Source organism: Mastigoproctus giganteus, chromosome 12 (assembly GCF_048544385.1).
Source record: "Mastigoproctus giganteus isolate SK-2022 chromosome 12, ASM4854438v1, whole genome shotgun sequence".
Taxonomy (NCBI): domain Eukaryota; kingdom Metazoa; phylum Arthropoda; class Arachnida; order Uropygi; family Thelyphonidae; genus Mastigoproctus; species Mastigoproctus giganteus.
In genome coordinates this window covers 96,711,171-96,732,087 of record NC_143586.1, presented here as the reverse complement: position 1 = coordinate 96,732,087, position 20,917 = coordinate 96,711,171, and the positions used below count along the sequence as shown (strand labels likewise).

Genomic DNA, 20,917 nt, shown 5'->3' with positions numbered 1-20,917 from the left:
ACTAATCTTCACCTCCTGGGACAATTCACACATAGATATCTGGCGATCATCCATGATTAACAACTCCACTTTTCTGATAGTGCTGTCATTAATGGCTGATGGCAAGCTTCACTGTCTTCTGAGTTTCTGTGGGAATACAAGTTCTGTGTGCACAGTATCCAGACAGCTATGATATGGTAATGATAAGCATATTTATGAGGTGGTGACTTAATCCTCTTTGGAATAATGTCCCTCTGAGGTGATGCACTTATCCCACAATTTTCCCATTCTTGGAAGCACTTCTGGAAAGCTGATTTCAAAATCACTGAAAGCTTAATCATGATATTACTTTTTGTTGTTTACTTCAGCAAATGATCATCCTTTCAGGGTTTTTTTTTTTTTCAGTCTAAGAAAGGAAACAAAATAAAAAGTCACATGGAGCCATATCTGGTGAAAATGGGCTGCATGGACTCGAATGGTTCTGTTTGGTCAAAAAATCTTTACAGGTAGTGAAAAATGCAACAGCACATTATCTTGGTGAAACATCTATTCTTTGGAGTTCCACTTTGCCTATCATTTTCTTCAAACTGCATAGTGAAGGTATCTGTGGTGCCACACAGATATTAGGAATGCAGAATTGGAATTTGGAGAATACAATGTGTGCAGAGAGGATAGAAAGGGAGGTGGGGTTATGCTGTTAATTAAGAAAAACATAAAATGAAAAGAAGTGCACCCAGTTGATAGAGATGAACAGTGTACTGTTGAGTCAGTTTGGTGTGACATAAGCACTGCGAAAGCAAAAATAAGAGTAGGAGTGTGTTATAGGCCTAATGACTCGAATGAGTATAATGAACAATTGTACAGAGAAATAGAGTGGGCTAGTAAATCAGAATGTCTTATAATGGGGGATTTTAACTTCCCAGATATTGACTGGAACTTGTGGGTTGGTCACTCGCACACTAGCAAGGCTTTTGTGGATTTATTGCATGATTGTTTTCTGCAGCAGCATGTTCGAGAGGCAACCAGAGAGGGTAATACTCTTGATCCGGTTATCAGCAGTGATCATTCATGTATTAAGAATTTGCAGATAAAGGAACCACTAGGTGGCAGTGATCACAGTGTACTGATGTGGGATTTACTTAAAGATATAATTACCATCAGGGGTAAAGGAAAGGGTTTTTGCTTCTGTAAAGGTGATTACAGTGGTCTCAGACAGTTTTTAAATTCTGTACAGTGGGATCAACTGATGATGTTACCAACAGCAAATTCAAAGTGGGAAGCATTCGAGGAATTAATTATGGAAACTACTAAAAGTTTCCACAATTAATATTCCACGATACCTATTAAGAAATATTGTTCAAGGTTTAGGCCTAAATGGTTGTCAAAGAAACTAATGAGACTCGTGTCAGAGAAGAAAAATACATGGAATGCATATAAATTATCAGGCGACACAGAAGCCTATGGCAGATATAATCTAGTCTGTAATCAAGTCACAAAGGAGGTTAGGCAGGCGAAGGCAGATTATGAGAATTCTTTGGCAAAGGATGCTAAGAAAAACAGGAAGGATTTCTTTACTTATATAAACTCTAAAAAGGAAGGGGATGAATCTGATTGGTCCACTTGATATCGATGGATCGACTGTTGATGATCCTGCCCAGATAGCAAACAAACGGAATGAGTATTTTCCATCTATATTCACACCTGAGGAGTTATTAAGGTTTGGAAATGGCAGAAGGTTATCAAATTGTAGCAGGGTGCTTAATGATTTTGTAATAACTGAGAGCAAAGTGGAGGAGAAATTGTTGAAGTTAAACATAAGAAAGGCACCTTGGGTGGATGGGATCTATCCAGTTATATTAAAGGAGGTGGCAAAGGAAGTAAGCAAACCCTTAGCTATAATTATGAAAGCATTCTTGGACTCAGGGAAGGTTCCCACAGACTGGAGATGTGCAAATGTATCCCCAATTCACAAAGGGGGGATCGAAGGGTGACACGACTAATTACAGACCAGTTAGTTTAACTTCTGTTCTGGGTAAAATAATGGAGTCACTGGTTAAAGATGCATTGCAGGATCATCTATACAAGACTGCGGCAATAATTCAGACACAGCATGGGTTTGCTAAGGGAAAGTCTTGTCTGACAAATTTTATTGGATATTATGATGTGGTTACAAAGGAACTGGATGCAAATATTAATTTTGATATCATATACTTGGATTTCAGGAAAGCTTTTGACACTCTTGTGCATGGAAGACTGAGCATGGAAGGTTGAGTAGGAGAAGACAGAGGGTGGTAATCAATGGGAACTGCTCTTCATGAACTAATGTTATTAGTGGAGTCCCACAGGGTTAGATGTTGGGTCCACTGTTGTTTTGTATATTTATCAATGATATTGATGAAGGTATATCAGGCTTAGTGTCGAAGTTTTCAGATGATACAAAGGCTGGCAGGGTTGTTAATGACAGTAATGGCAGTGCGCTACTGCAACAGGATGAAAAAAATTTGGGCAGATATGTTGAGAAGTGGCAACTGAAGTTTAATATTGGCAAATGCAAAGTACTGCATATGGGTAGAAGTAACCCCAGAGGAATGTACCAACTGTGTGGTACTACGCTTAAGGTGGTAGAAAATGAAAAATACCTGGGAGTAATTGTGCAGTCACATATGAAGTTTTCTGAGCAATGCAGACAGGCTGCCAGGGCAGGTCCTGGGGTTTTGTCAATGATATACAGGAATTTTGCTAGCAGGGAAAAGGAGGTGATTGTCCCTCTGTATAAGGCAATGGTCAGGCCATGTCTTGAGTACTGCGTACATGTCTGGAGGCCTCATTTTAGGAAGTAGATTTGCTTGAGCGTGTACAGAGAAGGACAACAAGATTGGTGAGGGGAATGAAAGGATACTCTTACCAAGAGAGGCTTAAATCCTGCAAATTGCAGCAGCTGGAGACTAGGCACCTGCAAGGTGATCTTATTGAGGTGTATAAGGCCTTGAATGGGTTGAGCACGCTGAATTCTGATGGGAATCTTCCACTTGTTCAGATTACGAACCTAAGTGGACATAAATTCAAATTGAGGAAAGACAGATGTAGAATAGATGTGGGGAAATTTGCTTTTAGCCAGTGGGTATGTTAATTGCTGGAACAAACTTCCATCTGTCATTGTGGAAGTTGATAGGTTAAATAAATTTAAGGAGGAACTGGACAAACATTTAGAGGGAATGGTTGTGTGAATTTTTTTTTTTTTTTTTTTTTTTTTTGGCTGATGCTGCATAAGTTCAAACACTTGCTTTCTTCCATCACATGCCACTATTACTACTATCTCACAACTTCAGTATATAACTTTTTACTAATTGTTTGTTCCTCTAGAGCAGTGTTTCTCAACCTTTTGTCATTCATGGACCACCTCTTTACTACCCTGTGGTACTGCAGACCACCGGGTAGGGTTTCTTTACATCTATGAAAAAACTAGTATTGAGTTGATGTTTCAAAAATCCTGTTCTTAGCCACATATCCACATTGTTCAGTACAATATACAAGTACAGGGCTGATATTAAATTCCTAAATTAAATAATTCCAATCTCAAACAAAATGTCACTTATTCATTAAATATAATTAAAAATATACTAAAAAAACTCACCCAAGATCACCCAAAACTCACCACTCAAATAATCACTACAAATTTTAACAGTTATTCTCGCACACTAGTTTTGTGAAAATGTAAAAAATACTTTATGAATACACAAACTAATCCAATACATATTACATGCTCAGAAGCTGGTGATAGACTTTGACAGATGAAAGCTTGTCACCAACAGTGCACTGACGACACACAATATCATACGTTATAAGCTACATTGTAAGCCTTACATTCCAATTGGGAGGTATCCCTTGCATTGTAAGGGATACCTCCTGATTTGCGACTACAAAGTAAACATTGACTGCCAATTTTAATTTTATTTATGATTATATTTTATACTTCTTCTTCAAGAGGAGTGTTTCCATTTACAATGGGTTTCCTCAGCCTACAAGTTATTTCTTGTTAGGAATTTTTTCCCACCATAAAGTGCGGTTCAAGGTGTCTTGGTCGGTTAAGCCTCGGGCTGTCGTGCACTCCCGTACTCCATCCATCCGTGTCCTCCTAGGTCTTCCTCTTCTTCTTCCAGGAGGTATCCATTCCAGGATAGCCTTTGGATATCTGTTTTCTTGCATCCGTTTTACATGTCCATACCATGTTAGACGCTTTTCTCTGATGGTGTCAATAATAGTCTTTTTCACTTCCATTTTTTCCCTTATGTTTTCTGTCTCTTCTAGAAGTTCCTGCTGAGCGTCTCCAAAAATCCATTTCTGTGGAGAGCAATTTGTTTTCCGCTCGCCTATTCAATGTCCAGGTTTCTGTTTCATACAATAGAAGACTTTGTACAATTGTTTGAAATATAAGTTTCTTTGTTTTATATAGGATATTTTTGCTCCACAGAACAGAGTTTAACATGCTGATAGCCTTTCTGCCATCTGTAATTCTCTTATTGATCTCTGCTTGGGATGATCCATCACTTTGTAAGATTGATCCCAAATATTTGAATTTATCGACTTGTTTGATTTTAAAACCTGCAATATTTAGAATGTGTCCTGGCCCTGAAGACAACATTTCAGTCTTGCTAAAATTGAATTTTAGACCCCATTGTTTATATTCCTCAAACAATTGACGACGTGCATAATTTGCATCTTCTAAGTCTTGTGCTATCACCACCTGATTGCCTGCAAAAAGTAAATTGTGAATATAGGTGTTCTTATTAATCGGCAATCCCATTTTATTACATTTTTTTTATCAGGATCTTAGGCAGATGTCGATATAAATTTTGAAAAGTGTTTGTGACATGCAACAACCTTGTAATAAGCCTTTTGAAGTGTAGAATTCAGGTGACAAAGCTGATCCCACTTTAATTCTGCATCTGTTATTCCTGTAAATTGCCTTAATAATGTTAATCAGTTGTCCATCAATATTTGCCTCTTTCAGTGCTTCCCATAAGAGTTTTCTTGGAACACTGTCATATGCCTTTTCAAGGTCAATGAAAATCATAAAGATTTTTTTTCCTTTTGATTGGCATTTTTCAAGGATCTGTCGTACTGTTGAGATATGATCTATACATGACCTCCCAGCTGAGAAACCACTTTGTTCTTCTGATACCTCGATTCGGGCTTCTAAATGGTTCCTGATCCATTTTCCAAGGATCTTTAACAGCGGGTTCAGGACGCATATTCCTCTGTAATTTGAACAGCTTTTCCAATCGCCCTTATAAATTGATGTAATATATCCTGTTATCATTTCTTTCAGTATTTCTTGTCCTCTCAGTATACTTAACAGTTTTTGTATCAGAACAGCCACTCTTCCTCTATATTTCATAAGTTCCATGTAAACTCCTCCAGGTCCAGGTGATTTGCCATTCCTTCCTTCCTTTAGCAGGAGTTCCACTTCCCTAACAGAAACTTTTAAGCCCGAGTCTTCTACACCAAAATCCTCCATCGTCTTGAACTCTTCCCGGTCTTCTTTTAAAACTCCTTCGTAGTACTCCGTCCAGTCTTTCAAAGGTATTAATTGCAAATCAGCATTATGTTTATTCTGTTTTCTCAAGTCTTTAAGGACCTTCCATGATTCTGCTGATTGCTTGAAGCCCAGTTTGCTATTAATAGTTGCGCATTTCCTTTCCCATTCTTCATTTTTCGCTTCTACTACCAACCGATTGGCTATTTTCTATTTTTCAACATAAATGTTCCTATAGGCATCATTCCCATCACCCAGCCATTTCTGATATGCAAGTTTCTTTTCCTCTACAGCAGCTCTTACTTTCTCTGTTATCCAGGTCTTTTTTGGTGCTTGGCTCTTCTTTTTGCCTAGGATTTCATGAGCTATTTTTTTAACAGTATTTTTTAAATATTTGTAGATTTCTTCAGTATTACCTTTTATCTCTGTGTTAATTGCAGCATCCAGTCTCTGGGTGAAGTTGTTTCTAATGCTGTCATCCTGGAGTAGGTCAATGTTAAATTGATCCACTTGTAGCATTTCTCCTTCCCTGCATTGTTGGTTGTCCACACATATTTTATTAATCCAGTTCCACCTCAGTGTTGTTTTAACAAGAAAATGGTCAGATCCACATTCAGCTCCTCTATAAACTCTGACATCTTTCAATACATATGTCCCTGAATGTTTTGAAATAATGTAATCTATAACTGATCTAATTTGTCTTGTCTCCTGTGACCAAGTATATTTATGGATATCCTTGTGTTGGAAAAATGTGTTGTTTATTCTCAAGTCGAACTGTTCACAAAGATTGCATAGTCTATCTCCGTTGTCATTCCTCTCTTTCTCTCCAAGTCCTCCAATAACTTTGCTATTTTGTTCAGTTCCTACTCTTGCATTGAAATCTCCCATTAGAAATATCTCTTTGTTCTTAGGAATTTTTTCTATTAGTTCTCTCAGATCCTCCCAAAATTCATCCTTCAAGGTATCGGCGGTGTCATTAGTCGGGGCATATATTCCCAAAATACATATTTCTCTCCTGTACATTTTCAGTTCCAATGAGATCATTCTTTCATTAATAAATTGCCAGTTTTTGATGTTGAGTCTCAATTTATTTTTAACAGCAATAGAAACTCCTGCTCTTGCTCTTTCACTCTTATCAACTCCACTCCAAAAATGGTAGTATTCTCCCATTTTTTTCCTCTCCACATCCTTTTTTCTTTGTCTCTGATAACACGACAATGTCTAACTTGAATTTTTGCAGTTCATCCGAAAGAAAGTTTCTTTTAGTTGAAAGGCCTTGAATATTCCAGCATCCCAAAATCATAGTCCTTTTCCGTTTGCCGAGTCGTTTCCGAAAGTGCAGTTCATTTTCACTTGTAGGACGTTTAGCATTTGTGTATTTTTTACACTGAACGAGGAGTTAGTCCGTTGCAGCAACCCCCAACCTGGAGGGCCGGGTTATCTCTCTTAGTCTGGCCCCTACCCTTTGACCTGTCCGGCTTGGGAGGCCCTACCAGTAGCTAAGCTACTGCCGACTTAGCTCTCCAGGTCATCGGGACACGCAAGTTCCCCACTGTGACAAGGTGGAGAATACCATCGGGGGAGATATTTTATACTTACAATAAAATTTACCTTCCCACGGACCACCTACAATCAACTCTTGGACTACTGGTGGTCTGCAGATTGAGAAACACTGCTCTAGAGTGTATTCATGGTGGACAACATTCAAACAGTCAAAAAATGTTTGTGACATGGCCTTTGTTTCTTTCTGCACATGTATTGGTTGAGAGGATGAAGCAGTCGTTCACTGGAATTACTGCTGTTTGCTTTTGGGATGATTTCACCTCCAGTTATGATACATTTCAGAAATTTCATGTTATTAGTTGCTTATTAAAATGAATTGAAAGCAACTTACTAACAGTGTCCATGTTTTTCTTCTGTTAACAGCCATGTTATAAGCTTTGTAGAAATGCACCTTATGTTCAAAGTTTTCTTTAAAATGGAATGGCACAGTCTGACAGAGATATTGATTTCTTTAGCAAGCTCATGAACAGGTACTATTTGATCATTTCTTACTAAAATTTGCATTTGGGACAATTTTTTTGTACCTGACTGCCATCCAGATCACTTATGACAGACTCCTTATCCTCTCTGAAATGACAGTGCCAGTAAACTTGTATACAGGCCACTGTAGAGTTCCTGTGTGCTCTTTTAAGAAGATGAAATATTTCACCTGCAGTTTTTCCAATTGTACAGAAAAATTTAACACACACATGCACTTCAGCGCACTCTTATATTTTGAAATATGAAGAGACGAGGAAGAAAATCTCTGTTATCTGCTGACAGTAATAAACTACTGTAAAGAAGTGAACAATTTACTGCGTGGTGGTAAGGATGAGACACATCTAAACACATTATGCTTTGTCCCATTGCACTCTGTTGTCTCAGCCTTGAATGAACATAATTCAGATAATTTTTAATCAAACCATTAAAAATATTATTTTTGGATTGATATTTATCTGTTCAATAGTTATGAGTATATATGACCACCTGAAATCCTGAAAACTCCATAATCTGGGATGACATCCTTGGGCTGGAGAAGAGCAGTCTTCCCAGTTCATAAAGGAGGTGCAAAAGAGGTGTTAGATCAGTGGTTGAATAACTTCTGGGTGGGGAAAAATCACGGAATCTCTTGTTATGATATGACTACAATTTAGAACCTTGATAGGAATGGTATCCTTAATTGGATCAGAACATAAATTCTTGAAACGAAGATCTGACCTGGCCAATGTGATTAAGCACTATAATGAAGTCATAAATAGTTGGATGCAAGAAGCCATTTTTACATTATTTACCTTCACCTTGGTAGTAAAGTTTTTGATGTGGTTTTGTACAAAGGTTATTACATAAACTGGAGCAAATTGAGATAACTAGTGTGATTTTTGTTGTGTCAGGGTCTGGCTAAAAGATAGGAGATGAGGTTGATCATAAATGAATGTTCTTCAGGGTTGATCACTGTAGCAGGAGTGCCCCTCAGGGATCGGTGCCATAGAGAACTATCACAAATTCAGCAAAATGTGTCAGTTTTATGCACATCTTGTTGCCATACTACACTATAAAACTTAGACATGCTCCAACAATTTATACAAGAATTGTTCATGTGGGAATTTTTCAAAAGATTTTCTGAAATATTAGTAAATTATGTCAACCTGTTTTTTGCATCCTATTCTTTTGTAACAACCTCACAGTAGCTAATTGGGTTATTCAGACATGATATCCCCTTAACAAAGCCAAGTGTGCTGTTTCCCCCTAAACTTTATTCCTGTATTTCCTCTTTAACTAAGGGCTTCAACTTCTTTGCTGTCACAGAAGTCAAATTTATTGGTTTTTTTTTGTAGATATTATTAATTTCTTTGACTTCTTTTGCTGCTTCCTTTAATATAATTTGATGGATTCCATTAACTTTTGATACTCTGTTCACTTTTAGTTGTAATAATTTTGCTTCTAGTTTCTTTTAAGTTATCATAAAATTGCTCAACTCCCAGTTAGATCACTTAGGCCACTCAGTTGGGTTCCTTAAGTTTAAAAACTTCTCCACATGTGGATATGGATGCAAAATATATTTATTCAGTTTATCAGCAACCAGTTTAGGATCCTCAGCATTGTTACCACAGGTATCAAGTTGGCCACTGTGGTTGATTCTTTTCCTTTTTTTCCTAACATAAGCAAAGAATTCCTTGCCACAAAGAATCCTTTTTTGCACTCTTAGCTAAGGACTTATCGTAATCTTCCAAAATAGCTTCCCCTGCATAACTTTATTATAGTCCAATTTATATTTACTGTAGGGTACATGTCCTCTGATAACTAGGACCATCTTAAGCAATATGGAAGTCCTGGAAACATGACATACCCTCTTGTAGTTGGTGGAATATATAATTTTTAGTATTTATTTTAAAAGTAAATAAACATTTTATTGATTTTAGATTGATTTTATTTCATAAATAAAAACAATATAAAGTCTTATAAAAACAAAAATAAAGAAAATATAAAAAAACGCAAAAGAGGAAGATGCCCTTAAATGGCTTCCACCCATGGGCTATAGCCTATTTTGCACAGTGATTAAGGCAGCACTGATGAGAACTTATAGTCAACCGATGCATTCTTCCCTCCCACTAAGGCTATAAGTTTTTCCATCCATTTTGGGTCTGCCTTGAACTTATATAAGCACATCTGTCTTCCGAAACTTATATAAGTTTCGGAAGACTTATATAAGTTCAAGTTACTTATATAAGTAACTTGAACTTATATAAGCACATTAGCTTCCGAAATAACTTCCTTAAACATTTTGCATTTGTATTTGTTAAAATATAGTTTTCTCTTACAGAAAATAACTTGGAAGATGCCCAAAACCACAGTAATCCTCCCCCCCCCCCTTGGAAAAACAAAAACCCTGTCCCTTTGCTTTGAGAGTTAATTGAGGTGTATAAGGCCTTGAATGGGTTGAGCATGCTGAATTCTAATGGGATCCTTCCACTTGTTCAGATTACGAACCTAAGGGGGCATAAAATCAAATTAAGAAAAGACAGATGTAGAATAGATGTGTGGAAATTTGCCTTTAGCCAGCGGGTGGTTAATTGCTGGAACAAACTTCCATCTGTCGTGGAAGTTGATAGGTTAAATAAATTTAAGGAGGAACTGGACAGGCATTTGGAGGGAATGGTGTTTTTTTTTTTTTTTTTTGGCTGATGCTGCATAAGCTCATACTCTTGCTTTCTTGCATCACATGCCACTACTATTGCTACTAATATACTGATTGCTGGTTACCAGTGGTTTCTTTATATAAAGATTCTTAATATTTTATGAATCTTTACTAATAACCAAATTAAGAATATTCCTTTCCCCTATGGCATCTCTAACATGCTAATGTTAGGCCTGCTACAACTCCAGAAATGTACCATTAGGTGAATCATCCGTCCACAAGTTCCAGTCAGTCTGTGGAAAATTAAAGTCCACCATAATAAGGCATTTTTATTTGCTGACTCACTCTGTTTGTAAAGATGTTCATTGTACTTATCACAGTGATCTGGTCTGTAATATACCTCTCTGCTAACATTTGTTTTCCCAATGTTTTTGTTACACTAGACTGACTCAGTATAACTGGAATAAATAAAACATGTTATGAATAACTAATTAGCATTAGCATTAGTAGAGGCATTTGATGCAAGAAAGCAAGCTTATGCAGCATCAGCCAAAAATAAAATAAAATAAATAAATAATAAATAAATAAAAAATAACCCCTTCCACTTCACCCCTCTGTTGGTTCGAAATACCTGTCCAGCTGAGCCTTAAACTTATTTAGGCTATCAACTTCCATGACAAGGGATGGAAGTCTGTTCCACCAACCAACCACCCGCTGGCTAAAGGCAAATTTCCTCACATCTATCCTACATCTGTCTTTCCTCAATTTGAATTTATGCCCTCTCAGGTGATTATTCTGAGCAAGAGGAAGAATCCCATCAGCACTGAGCATGCTCAAACCATTCAAGGCTTTATACACCTCTATCAGATCGCTGCTGCCTAGTCTCCAGACACTGTAATTTGCAAAACTTAAGCCTTTCTTCGTAAGAGCAGCCCTTTGTTCCATTCACTAATCTTGTTGCCCTTCTCTGTACTCGTTCCAGCATCTCTACATCTTTCTTGAAATGAGGCCTCCAGACCTGTATACAGTACTCTAGGTGTGGCCTGACCATTGCCTTATACAAGGGAATAATCACCTCCTTATCCCTGCTAGAAAAATGATGGACAAAAATAAACTAATCTCATACCATGTGGATTGCAACAAGAATAAATATTTGAGAGGTGCTAACTGCTACTTGCCACCAAGAAATTAAATAAAATAAATTATTTAGCTATAAAATTGCAAAATAAAAGTGAAACAAAATGAATTTGCCTAGTGAAGTATACTGGGATCCTGCAGATATGGTGTAATTGCCTGCTGAGGTAATGTTAGGAAATACTTTCTGCACCATCCACAATTTCCAATAAGACAAATAAGAGTCCAGCAGGAAAGGAAATAAAGGGAGGCATTGGGAAAATACATCATTAACCTGGTCATGGTTCATTTGCTACTGGGAAGATTCCCAAACTGTCATTTCTGTTGAGGCTTGCTATTATAGCAAAATGACAATGGATGCCCAGTGCAAGCAATTAAAGACAGATTAAACAAAATGTTGCTTAAATGTGGTTAGCACCCTCTAACCAGGAAACTTAAGCAAATCAAAAAACAAAATGTAAATTTCAGTGTTGATTGGAACTATTGATGGCTTTAAATGTAATGCAAATGTGCAAGATAAACTGTATGAGCTCAGAATGCAAAGCAAGGCAGAAATTGAAATAGCAATTATGACACTACTTGAATAACAAAGGATACTGAAAACAAAGAAATAAAACTAAATAAGGATGAGGGTAATCATATTGATGAATGTGAAAAGTAGTCTTGGGAGGGCTGATGAACCTGCTTACCACTCAACCTGCATGTTGTCTGTTCCAGAGTTACATATCAAGTCAACTGAAACATTCTATTCCTACAGAAATTTTTGACATCGAGATTCATGTGGACAGTGACATAAGAAAAACAGAGTATGAAGAGCACTGAGTTCAGTAGTAAGAGAAATGGGATGCCTATCTAAAGGGCCATACAACCAGGATTTTCATCCCTTAAGTCAACTTTGTGCCAGTGATGGAGAAGGCTTAATTCACACCCAAACTCTTTACCATTTTTTAATATTCTCTAGGCTCAACACTACTAGCGTAAAGTTTGATTGAATGTTCATTCAGGCATGACATTAGAATTCAGCAGTGAGTCCTGGCCGGTAAGCCTTCCCTTAAGGTCCCTGTAGCTTCAGATTAAGGAAACAAGGCAACTCTTGATGTTACCCTCTCCCCAGTGAAACCAATTCTTGTAAAAAAAGTCTTAATTACTAATAAAAATCATCACAGTTCTATTTGCAGTTTTGTGTTTTGTTTTAAACCATAAGCTGCAGTAATGTTTATCAATTTTATGATAGTGATTTCATTTTTGTCAACATTAAATACTACAGGCAACTAAGTAGCAACAGTTAAATTATATTTCTGATCATTTTTAAATTAATAAATTGGATGTAATTAACACAGCCTAATGATTAGGAGCTTGCTTATATTAAAGTATGTACAGGAAACCCCTGTATAACATTGTACTTCTACAATTGTGTTAGAGCGGTTTCGCTCTAACACAATTGATAAATTGCGGCAATCCTCGCACAACACAGTTTTGCTCTAATATGGTTATAGAATTTTGGTAAATCTCGCATAACGGTATTTTTGAGCTTTTGTGTGGGAGAAAACCCTGCTATTAAGTTTGATGTAATTTTTCAATATTTCCACTCTTTTTGAATCCCTGTTGTTGACTTGCTAGTCAAAAAAAATTATTGAGAAATCCCTATATTTTATTTTGTTAGAAAATCTCCATGTTACGCCCTGTGCTATCGAACTTGTGCTTGTTGAACTTGTGGAAAAATCTAGATTTCAAAGCTTTATTACTATTTGATAGCACACCAGGCCATCCAAAAGATTTAAGTCATCCAAATGCTGAAATTATGTTCCTACCACCACAGTTGCACTAGGTTAATACAACTTCTTCCATTCAGCCATTAGATCAAGACATTATATCCATCTTTAAAACTCATTACTTCAGAAAATCGTTACAATGGATTTTGGAAAAAAATAGATTCCAATCTATTGAAGTAATGGAGGAATGGAAACGTTTCTCAGTTGTGGACTGTATCAGAATCTTAGCTTTATCGCTGAAAGAATTAAAATAGTCAACGTTAAATGTGTGTGGAAAAATGTCAGAGTCGGTTCATTCAGGAAATATGGTCAAACTGGCAGAAAATGGAATTGGTGTGATAGTAGAACTTGCTACGTCGGTAGGAGGAGAAGGTTTTGATAATATGACTATATGACCTCGTAGGTTGATAGAATCGCCCTCCTCCCAACACTAGAAAAGAGCTAAGTTCAAATCCTGTCAATGATTAGAGGAATTTTTATGGGTCTTTTTCACAATGTGGCTGAGTTAGTCGGTCTCAGGTGAGGGTAGCATGGTTTTTTTTTCTCCCGGAAACTCAGGTTTTTTGTCCAGCAAAAACAGAAAATCGACCTCAGGACACACACACACAATTTATAGACAATATACACAGAGTAACATGTCCTTAGTCGCCTATGCTCCTAAAAAAATAAAAAAAGATTTGATACTGAGGACGTTCAAGAATTACTGGTAGAAAAAGAGGCTGGCAAAGCAGATTTTTGTGGAAATGGCATCGGAGGTAAAACCAAATCAATTCGGAGGATGATAGCGCAGATGAAAATTATAAACTTCCAAATTTTACACTAAAATGCATACAGGAAGGCATAAAGTTAGCTGAGCAATTAGAATCTTATTTTTTGAATGCAGATTCTTGAATGAAAGGAGACCAAAGTTCAAAAGGGAGCTTCAAAAATGCTTAGAATACAATGAAATTCACAAAGATTTATCAAGCAAAAACAAAAAAAATCCAGATTACTGATTTTTTAAAGAGAGCAGAAGATACACAAAATCTAGAATGGTGTATTTTTGTTAACATTTTGTTAACGAAATAATGTATTTTTGTTAGCTTTTGGAACGTAACTTCCCTTTTTATACTTTTTCTTAGTCCTGTATAGCAGGTTTTCACACAACACGAGATTTTATAGGAACCTAACTACTGTGTTATATGAGGTTTACCTGTATTGCAATTCTCATAAAATGTAGTTTTTACAAAACTCTTTTGTATTTTCTGGTTTCTTATGGTCAAATGCTGATTTATATTAATATACTTTCAGTTTCTGATTACAAAACGTTAGTTGGTATGTGCCAATTGAATTTCAACTAGCTGAATTTCAATATTACTCAGGTTAATAACCTCCATTTTAGTTACTCCATAATTTAAGTGTGCAGATTCATTACAGTATCTGTTTTGGGTAGCACTTTTTATAATGGCTGTCTTTCCACACCATGTGGAATGGTCTGGGTTCAATTCCTGTGTAGATCAGAGATGCTTTATTCACACAATAGCTGAGTTATTCAGTACTGGGTGAGGGTTGCAAAAATTTTTTTCTAGAAACTCAGGTTTTTCATTCATTAAATGGGCACACAAACTGTAGGATACATATATTTCATAGACCAAGTTCACTGATGCTTTGGCCATAGTTGCCTTGCTACAAAACCAACCAATCAATCAAACAAACAACCAACCAATCTATGAATTATAAGGTTTACAATGGAAAGCCCATCATATTCAATAATAGGCTGGTTAATATACTGATTTAATATTTGGAGTTTAATATGTATCTAACAATGATCTAGGAATGTTCTAACACATGTTTTAAAATAAATTAAATATGCATTTATTTCTTTGTAAAATATATCTTAATCTAAATTTCCCCTTTTTTATAGATGTCAAGTAATGGAATTTGGCAGTTTCATGATGCTATACAGCACTATGTTCCTGGCTATGGTATCCCCAGGTATGTATAACATAGATCACTGTTGGTTAGTACAGTATGCGTGATTTTATTGTGGAAATTATTTGCTTAACTTTGTTGCATTTTTCATAAAGTGTTATATACTTTGTTATTGCTGCATTGTTTTTGCTTGTATTTTAACATATAAGGTTTGACAATTCATTTGATTTTAAGTTCCAGGACTAGGTCAGTTGCACAAATGCCAGAGCACATAGGACCACGACACGATATGCCATAGCAACTGCATTACTGCTTCCCTTTACTAGGTTGATTGTGTACCATATTCAACGTTTTGAATCTATTATGATACAGAAGTCAACATTTGAACAACATAGTATCATTAATTGTGCTGTTCAAAGCATTTTTTGTAAGTAATGGAACAACCAGCATTTTAATGTTAATGTTCAGAAAAAAGTGAACATTAAATTGTATTTCAAGTTGGGGAAAAATTGTGACTGAAACCCACAGATTGGTAAAACAAGTGCATGGTAATGATGTTCTGTTTTGCTTGCATGTTTTTCACTGCTTTGCAAGATTTTTGGATGGCCATGAAGATCTATAAGATAAATGCTGTAAATGTTCAGTAATGTTTCAAGCTCCAGAAACAGTTTAAAAATTGGCACATTCATTGCACCTGATTGTGAAATGACTAATATTTTGGAAGAACAAATTCACATTAACAGAGAAACAATTCTCATAGATGATTTCAGCAAAGCCGACCGGGCTAGCCAGGTGGGTAAAGTGCCTCCCTGGCAATCCAAAGGTCGCAGGTTCGAATCCCACCTCAGGCTTGGATCAGAGTAAAATGCAAAAATTTTGGGAGGTGCATTATGGCCACAGAAGCCAATGTGCCAACAACTAACAAAAAAAAAAAAAAAAAATTTCAGCAAACAGACGATCTCTGCTAGTTCATGCTGCACTGTTTTAATGATGAACAGAAGTAGCCCAGCCCTGAAGCATGTGAAGAGCTCATTCAAGCTGTCTGATGGTGATCCTGCAGTTTGATTGTAACAGGTAATAGGTCACGGCATTTTGCATTCAATCAACAAACAAAGAGACAAAGCATGAACATGTTCAAGACACACAAAATTTCTGATAATTAACACCTCCCTGAGTTATATTTTTCTGTCTTGCAGTGTTTCCTTCTATGGCAGCAACAGGTTTGGGCTTATGCTCATTGTTGTTATAAAAGGAAAACACAGTTTTACCAAGAGAGCAAGATGGAAAAATATTAGATATAAACTAGTCTGTAATCAAGTCACAAAGGTTAGGCAAGTTATACAGATTACAATAAGTCTCTGGTGAAGAATTCAAACAAAAGTAGCAAAGGCTTCTTTACATATATGAACACTAGAAGTAAAGGGATGAATCACATTGGTCTGCTAGATAGAAATGGTATAACTCTTGATGATCCTGTTCAGGATGCTGACAAACTGAATAGATATTTTACATTTATGTTTATACATAAATGTTTTTTTTTTTTTTTTTTGGCTGATGATGCATAAGCTCATACACTTGCTTTCTTTCATCACATGCCACTACTACTACATAAGGAATTTTTTAAAGATGGGGATGCCAGAAGTATATCAAATTATAGGGAGCTAAATGATTTTGCAATAACTGAGAGGAAAGTGAAAGAGAAATTGTTGAAGGTAAAAGTAAATAAGGCACCTGCGATGGATGGGCAATTATATTAAGAGAAGCAACAAAATATGTAAGCAAACCTTTAGCCATAATTATGAGATCATCCTTGAGTTTAGTGAAGCTACCTGTGGACTGGAGATGCATGAATATATCCCAAATACACAGAAGGGAATCAAAGGGAGAAGTGAGTAATTACAGACATGTAAATTTGATTTCTTTCCAGAAAAAATAATGGAGTCACTGGTTAAAGAAGTAATGCAAGACCATCTAGACAGAAATGCCATTATATAGTTGTCACAGTATGGTTTTATTAAGGGACAGTCTTGCCTGACCGATATGATTGGACACTATAATTCCATAACAAAGGAAGTGGATGCAAAAAGACTGTGGAATTGTTACTTCCCTATCTCTACATGCAAATGTTCATTAAATCAACAGTAGGACATCTTGGGTCCTCCTCACCACTGTGTGCACTGCATAGAGGATTTCATCTCTGCCTGCATTATAACCCCTAAATTGTTTTTCCCTTCTACGATTTTAATTCACCTCCTAGGGTATTAGTTATTTTGGGATTGTTATTTCTCAAATGCAAAACTTTGCATTTTGAAGCACTAAAACATAGTTGCTGCTTTTCGGACTATTCCTGAAGCCTATCTGCATTGTCTTTTAGGATTGCTGCTTGGCAGTGGCTATCAACCACTCTCTTGATATTAATATCATCTCCATATTTTGACATCATGCCCTATATCCATTCATCAATGTCATATAAGAAAACATGCGTGTATTAAGAATTTGCAGATAAAGGAACCACTAGGTGGCAGTGATCACAGTGTACTGATGTGGAATTTATTTAAAGATATAATTACCATCAGGGGTAAAGGAAAGGGTTTTTGCTTCCGTAAAGGTGAGTAGAGTGGTCTCAGAAAGTTTTTAAATTCTGTACAGTGGGATCAACTGATGATGTTACCAACAGCAAATTCAAAGTGGGAAGCATTCGAGGAATTAATTATGGAAACTACTAAAAGTTTCCACAATTAATATTCCACGATACCTATTAAGAAATATTGTTCAAGGTTTAGGCCTAAATGGTTGTCAAAGAAACTAATGAGACTCATGTCAGAGAAGAAAAATACATGGAATGCATATAAATTATCAGGCGACACAGAAGCCTATAGCAGATATAATCTAGTCTGTAATCAAGTCACAAAGGAGGTTAGGCAGGCGAAGGCAGATTATGAGAATTCTTTGGCAAAGGATGCTAAGAAAAACAGGAAGGATTTCTTTACTTATATAAACTCTAAAAAGGAAGGGGATGAATCTGATTGGTCCACTTGATATCGATGGATCGACTGTTGATGATCCTGCCCAGATAGCAAACAAACGGAATGAGTATTTTCCATCTATATTCACACCTGAGGAGTTATTAAGGTTTGGAAATGGCAGAAGGTTATCAAATTGTAGCAGGATACTTAAATGATTTTGTAATAACTGAGAGCAAAGTGGAGGAGAAATTGTTCAAGTTAAACATAAGAAAAGCACCTGCGGTGGATGGGATCTATCCAGTTATATTAAAGCAGATGGCAAAGCAACTAACCAAACCCTTGGCCATAATTATGAGAGCATTCGTGGACTCAGGGGAGATGCACAAATGTATCCCCAATTCACAGAGGGGGATCGAAGGGTGACATGAGTAATTACAGACCAGTTAGTTTAATTTCTGTTCCGGGTAAAATAATGGAGTCACTTGTTAAAGATGCATTGCAGGATCATCTAGACAAGACTGCAGCAATAATTCAGACACAGCATGGGTTTGTTAAGGGAAAGTCTTGTCTGACAAATTTGGTAGGATATTATGATGTGGTTACAAAGGAACTGGATGCAAAAAATAATTTTGTTATAATCTATTTGGATTTCAGGAAAGCTTTTGACACTGTTGCACAAGAAACAAGAAAGACTATTGTACAAATTGGAGCAGAATGGTATTAAGGGTAAGTTGGATAAAAGAATGGTTAAGTGGGAGAAGACAGAGGGTGGTAATCAATGGGTGCTGCTCTTCGTGGACTAATGTTATTAGTGGAGTCCCACAGGGTTCGGTGTTGGGTCCACTGTTGTTTTGTATATTTATCAATGATATTGATGAAGGTATATCAAGCTTAATGTCGAAGTTTGCAGATGATCCAAAGGTTGGCAGGGTTGTTAATGACAGTAATGGCAGTGTGCTACTGCAACAGGATCTAGATAATTTGGGCAGATGGGCTAAGAAGTGGCAACTGGAGTTTAACCTTGACAAATGCAAAGTACTGCATATGGGTAGAAGTAACCCCAGAGAAACGTACCAACTGTGTGGTACTACACTTAAGGTGATAGAAAATGAAAAAGACCTGGGAGTAATTGTGCAGGCAGATATGAAGTTTTCTGAGCAATGCAGACAGGCTGACAGGGCAGTTCATGGGGTTTTGTCAATGATATATAGGAATTTTGCTAGCAGGGAAAAGGAGGTGATTATCCCTCTGTATAAGGCAATGGTCAGGCCACACCTTGAGTACTGCGTAGAGGTCTGGAGGCCTCATTTTAGGAAGGATGTAGATTTACTTGACCATGTACAAAGAAGGGCAACAAGATTGGTGAGGGGAATGAAGGGATTCTCTTACCAAGAGAGGCTTAATTTCTGCAAATTGCAGTGGCTGGAGACTAGGCACCTGCGCGGTGATCTGATTGAGGTATATAAGGCCTTGAATGGGTTGAGCACGCTGAATTCTGATGGGATCCTTCCACTTGTTCAGATTACGAACCTAAGGAGGCATAAATTTAAATTAAAAAAAGACAGATGTAGAATAGATGTGCGGAAATTTGCCTTTAGCCAGCTGGTGGTTAATTGCTGGAACAAACTTCCATCTGTCGTTGTGGAAGTTGATAGGTTGAATAAATTTAAGGAGGAACTGGACAGGCATTTGGAGGGAATGGTGTGTTTTTTTTTTGTTTTTTTTTTGGCTGATGCTGCATAAGCTCATACACATGCTTTTTTGCATCACATGCCACTACTACTACTACTACTACAAGAGACAGCAGTCCCCCCCCCCCCAGAGTGAACCTTGTTGGCTTGCATTTTTAACACTTGCACAGTCTGAGATAGCCATTAATCATAACCGTCTGGCTTATATAGTGAGGGTTTAGTGTCAAACAATGTTAACTGCAAAATCTTTTTGTAGTGAACATTTTTGTAATTAATCAAGAAAAAGTCATTTAACATTTTTCTTAGTTTACCGGAAATGTACTTACAGCCCAAGCTAACTTTAAAGTATTAAAAAGGTTCAGTTATATGACATGATATGCATTGTTATTTGTATAAAGTAAAACTAAAGTAATCTCAAAGAAAAAATGCAATTATGTAGTTTAACGTTTGACACTAAACCCATGGAAGTATCCTCTCATTTGGGACAGATTCAAATGTTTTGCTAAAGTCTAAATAAGTAATGTGCATAGTAATGCAGCATAGTTTATTAATGGGGAAAATTTTGTTTAACTAATTTAATTAGCTATTGTGATTAGATATTTTGTATGTAGGAAATAATTCTGACATTAGCATTAGTAGAGGCATATGATGCAAAAAAGCAAAGCTTGTGCAGCATCAGCCAAAAAAAAAAAAAAAAAATGCTCCCATTTCACCCCTCCGTTTGTTCCAAATACCTGTCCAGCTCAGCCTTAAATTTATGGAAGTTGATAGCTGCCTAAATAAATTTAAGGCTGAGCTGGACAGGTATTTGGAACGAACAGAGGGGTGAAATAGGAGTGAGTGTGTTTTTTTTTTTTTTTTTTTTTGGCTGATGCTGCATAAGCTTGCTTTCTTGCATCATATGCCTCTACCAAAGCTAACGTCAGAATTATTTCCTACATCCAAAATATCTAATCACAATATTTAATTAGATTAGTTAAACAAAATTTTCTCCATTTAAAAAACTATGCTTCATTTCCTGAATCATCTCCACAGTTTCCTGCCACTGAATTCAGACTGAACACTATGTAATTACTGACTTTCCACTTAGAACTGCTGCCTTTATGGATTAGCAGTATACTGGTACTTTTCCAATCTAGTGAAATTTCAGTGGAAAGGGATACTTACAAAACTATACATGAATAAAAGAGTTGTGAAATATATTCATATCCAATAGTTAGTGTTTTATTAATTTTTAAGAAAAATAATGC

General features: G+C 36.6%; 1 protein-coding gene across 1 annotated transcript in view; it reads left to right on the top strand.

Moving 5' to 3' along the window:
* The window catches only part of LOC150077289 (putative inactive 1-aminocyclopropane-1-carboxylate synthase-like protein 2), a 268,091-nt gene that overhangs the window by 47,639 nt on the left and 199,535 nt on the right, over nucleotides 1-20,917 (top strand). The window contains exon 4 of the mRNA XM_090386134.1: nucleotides 15,003-15,073. Coding sequence (XP_090242260.1) covers nucleotides 15,003-15,073 — 71 coding nt within the window. The remainder of the gene's footprint in view (nucleotides 1-15,002; nucleotides 15,074-20,917) is intronic.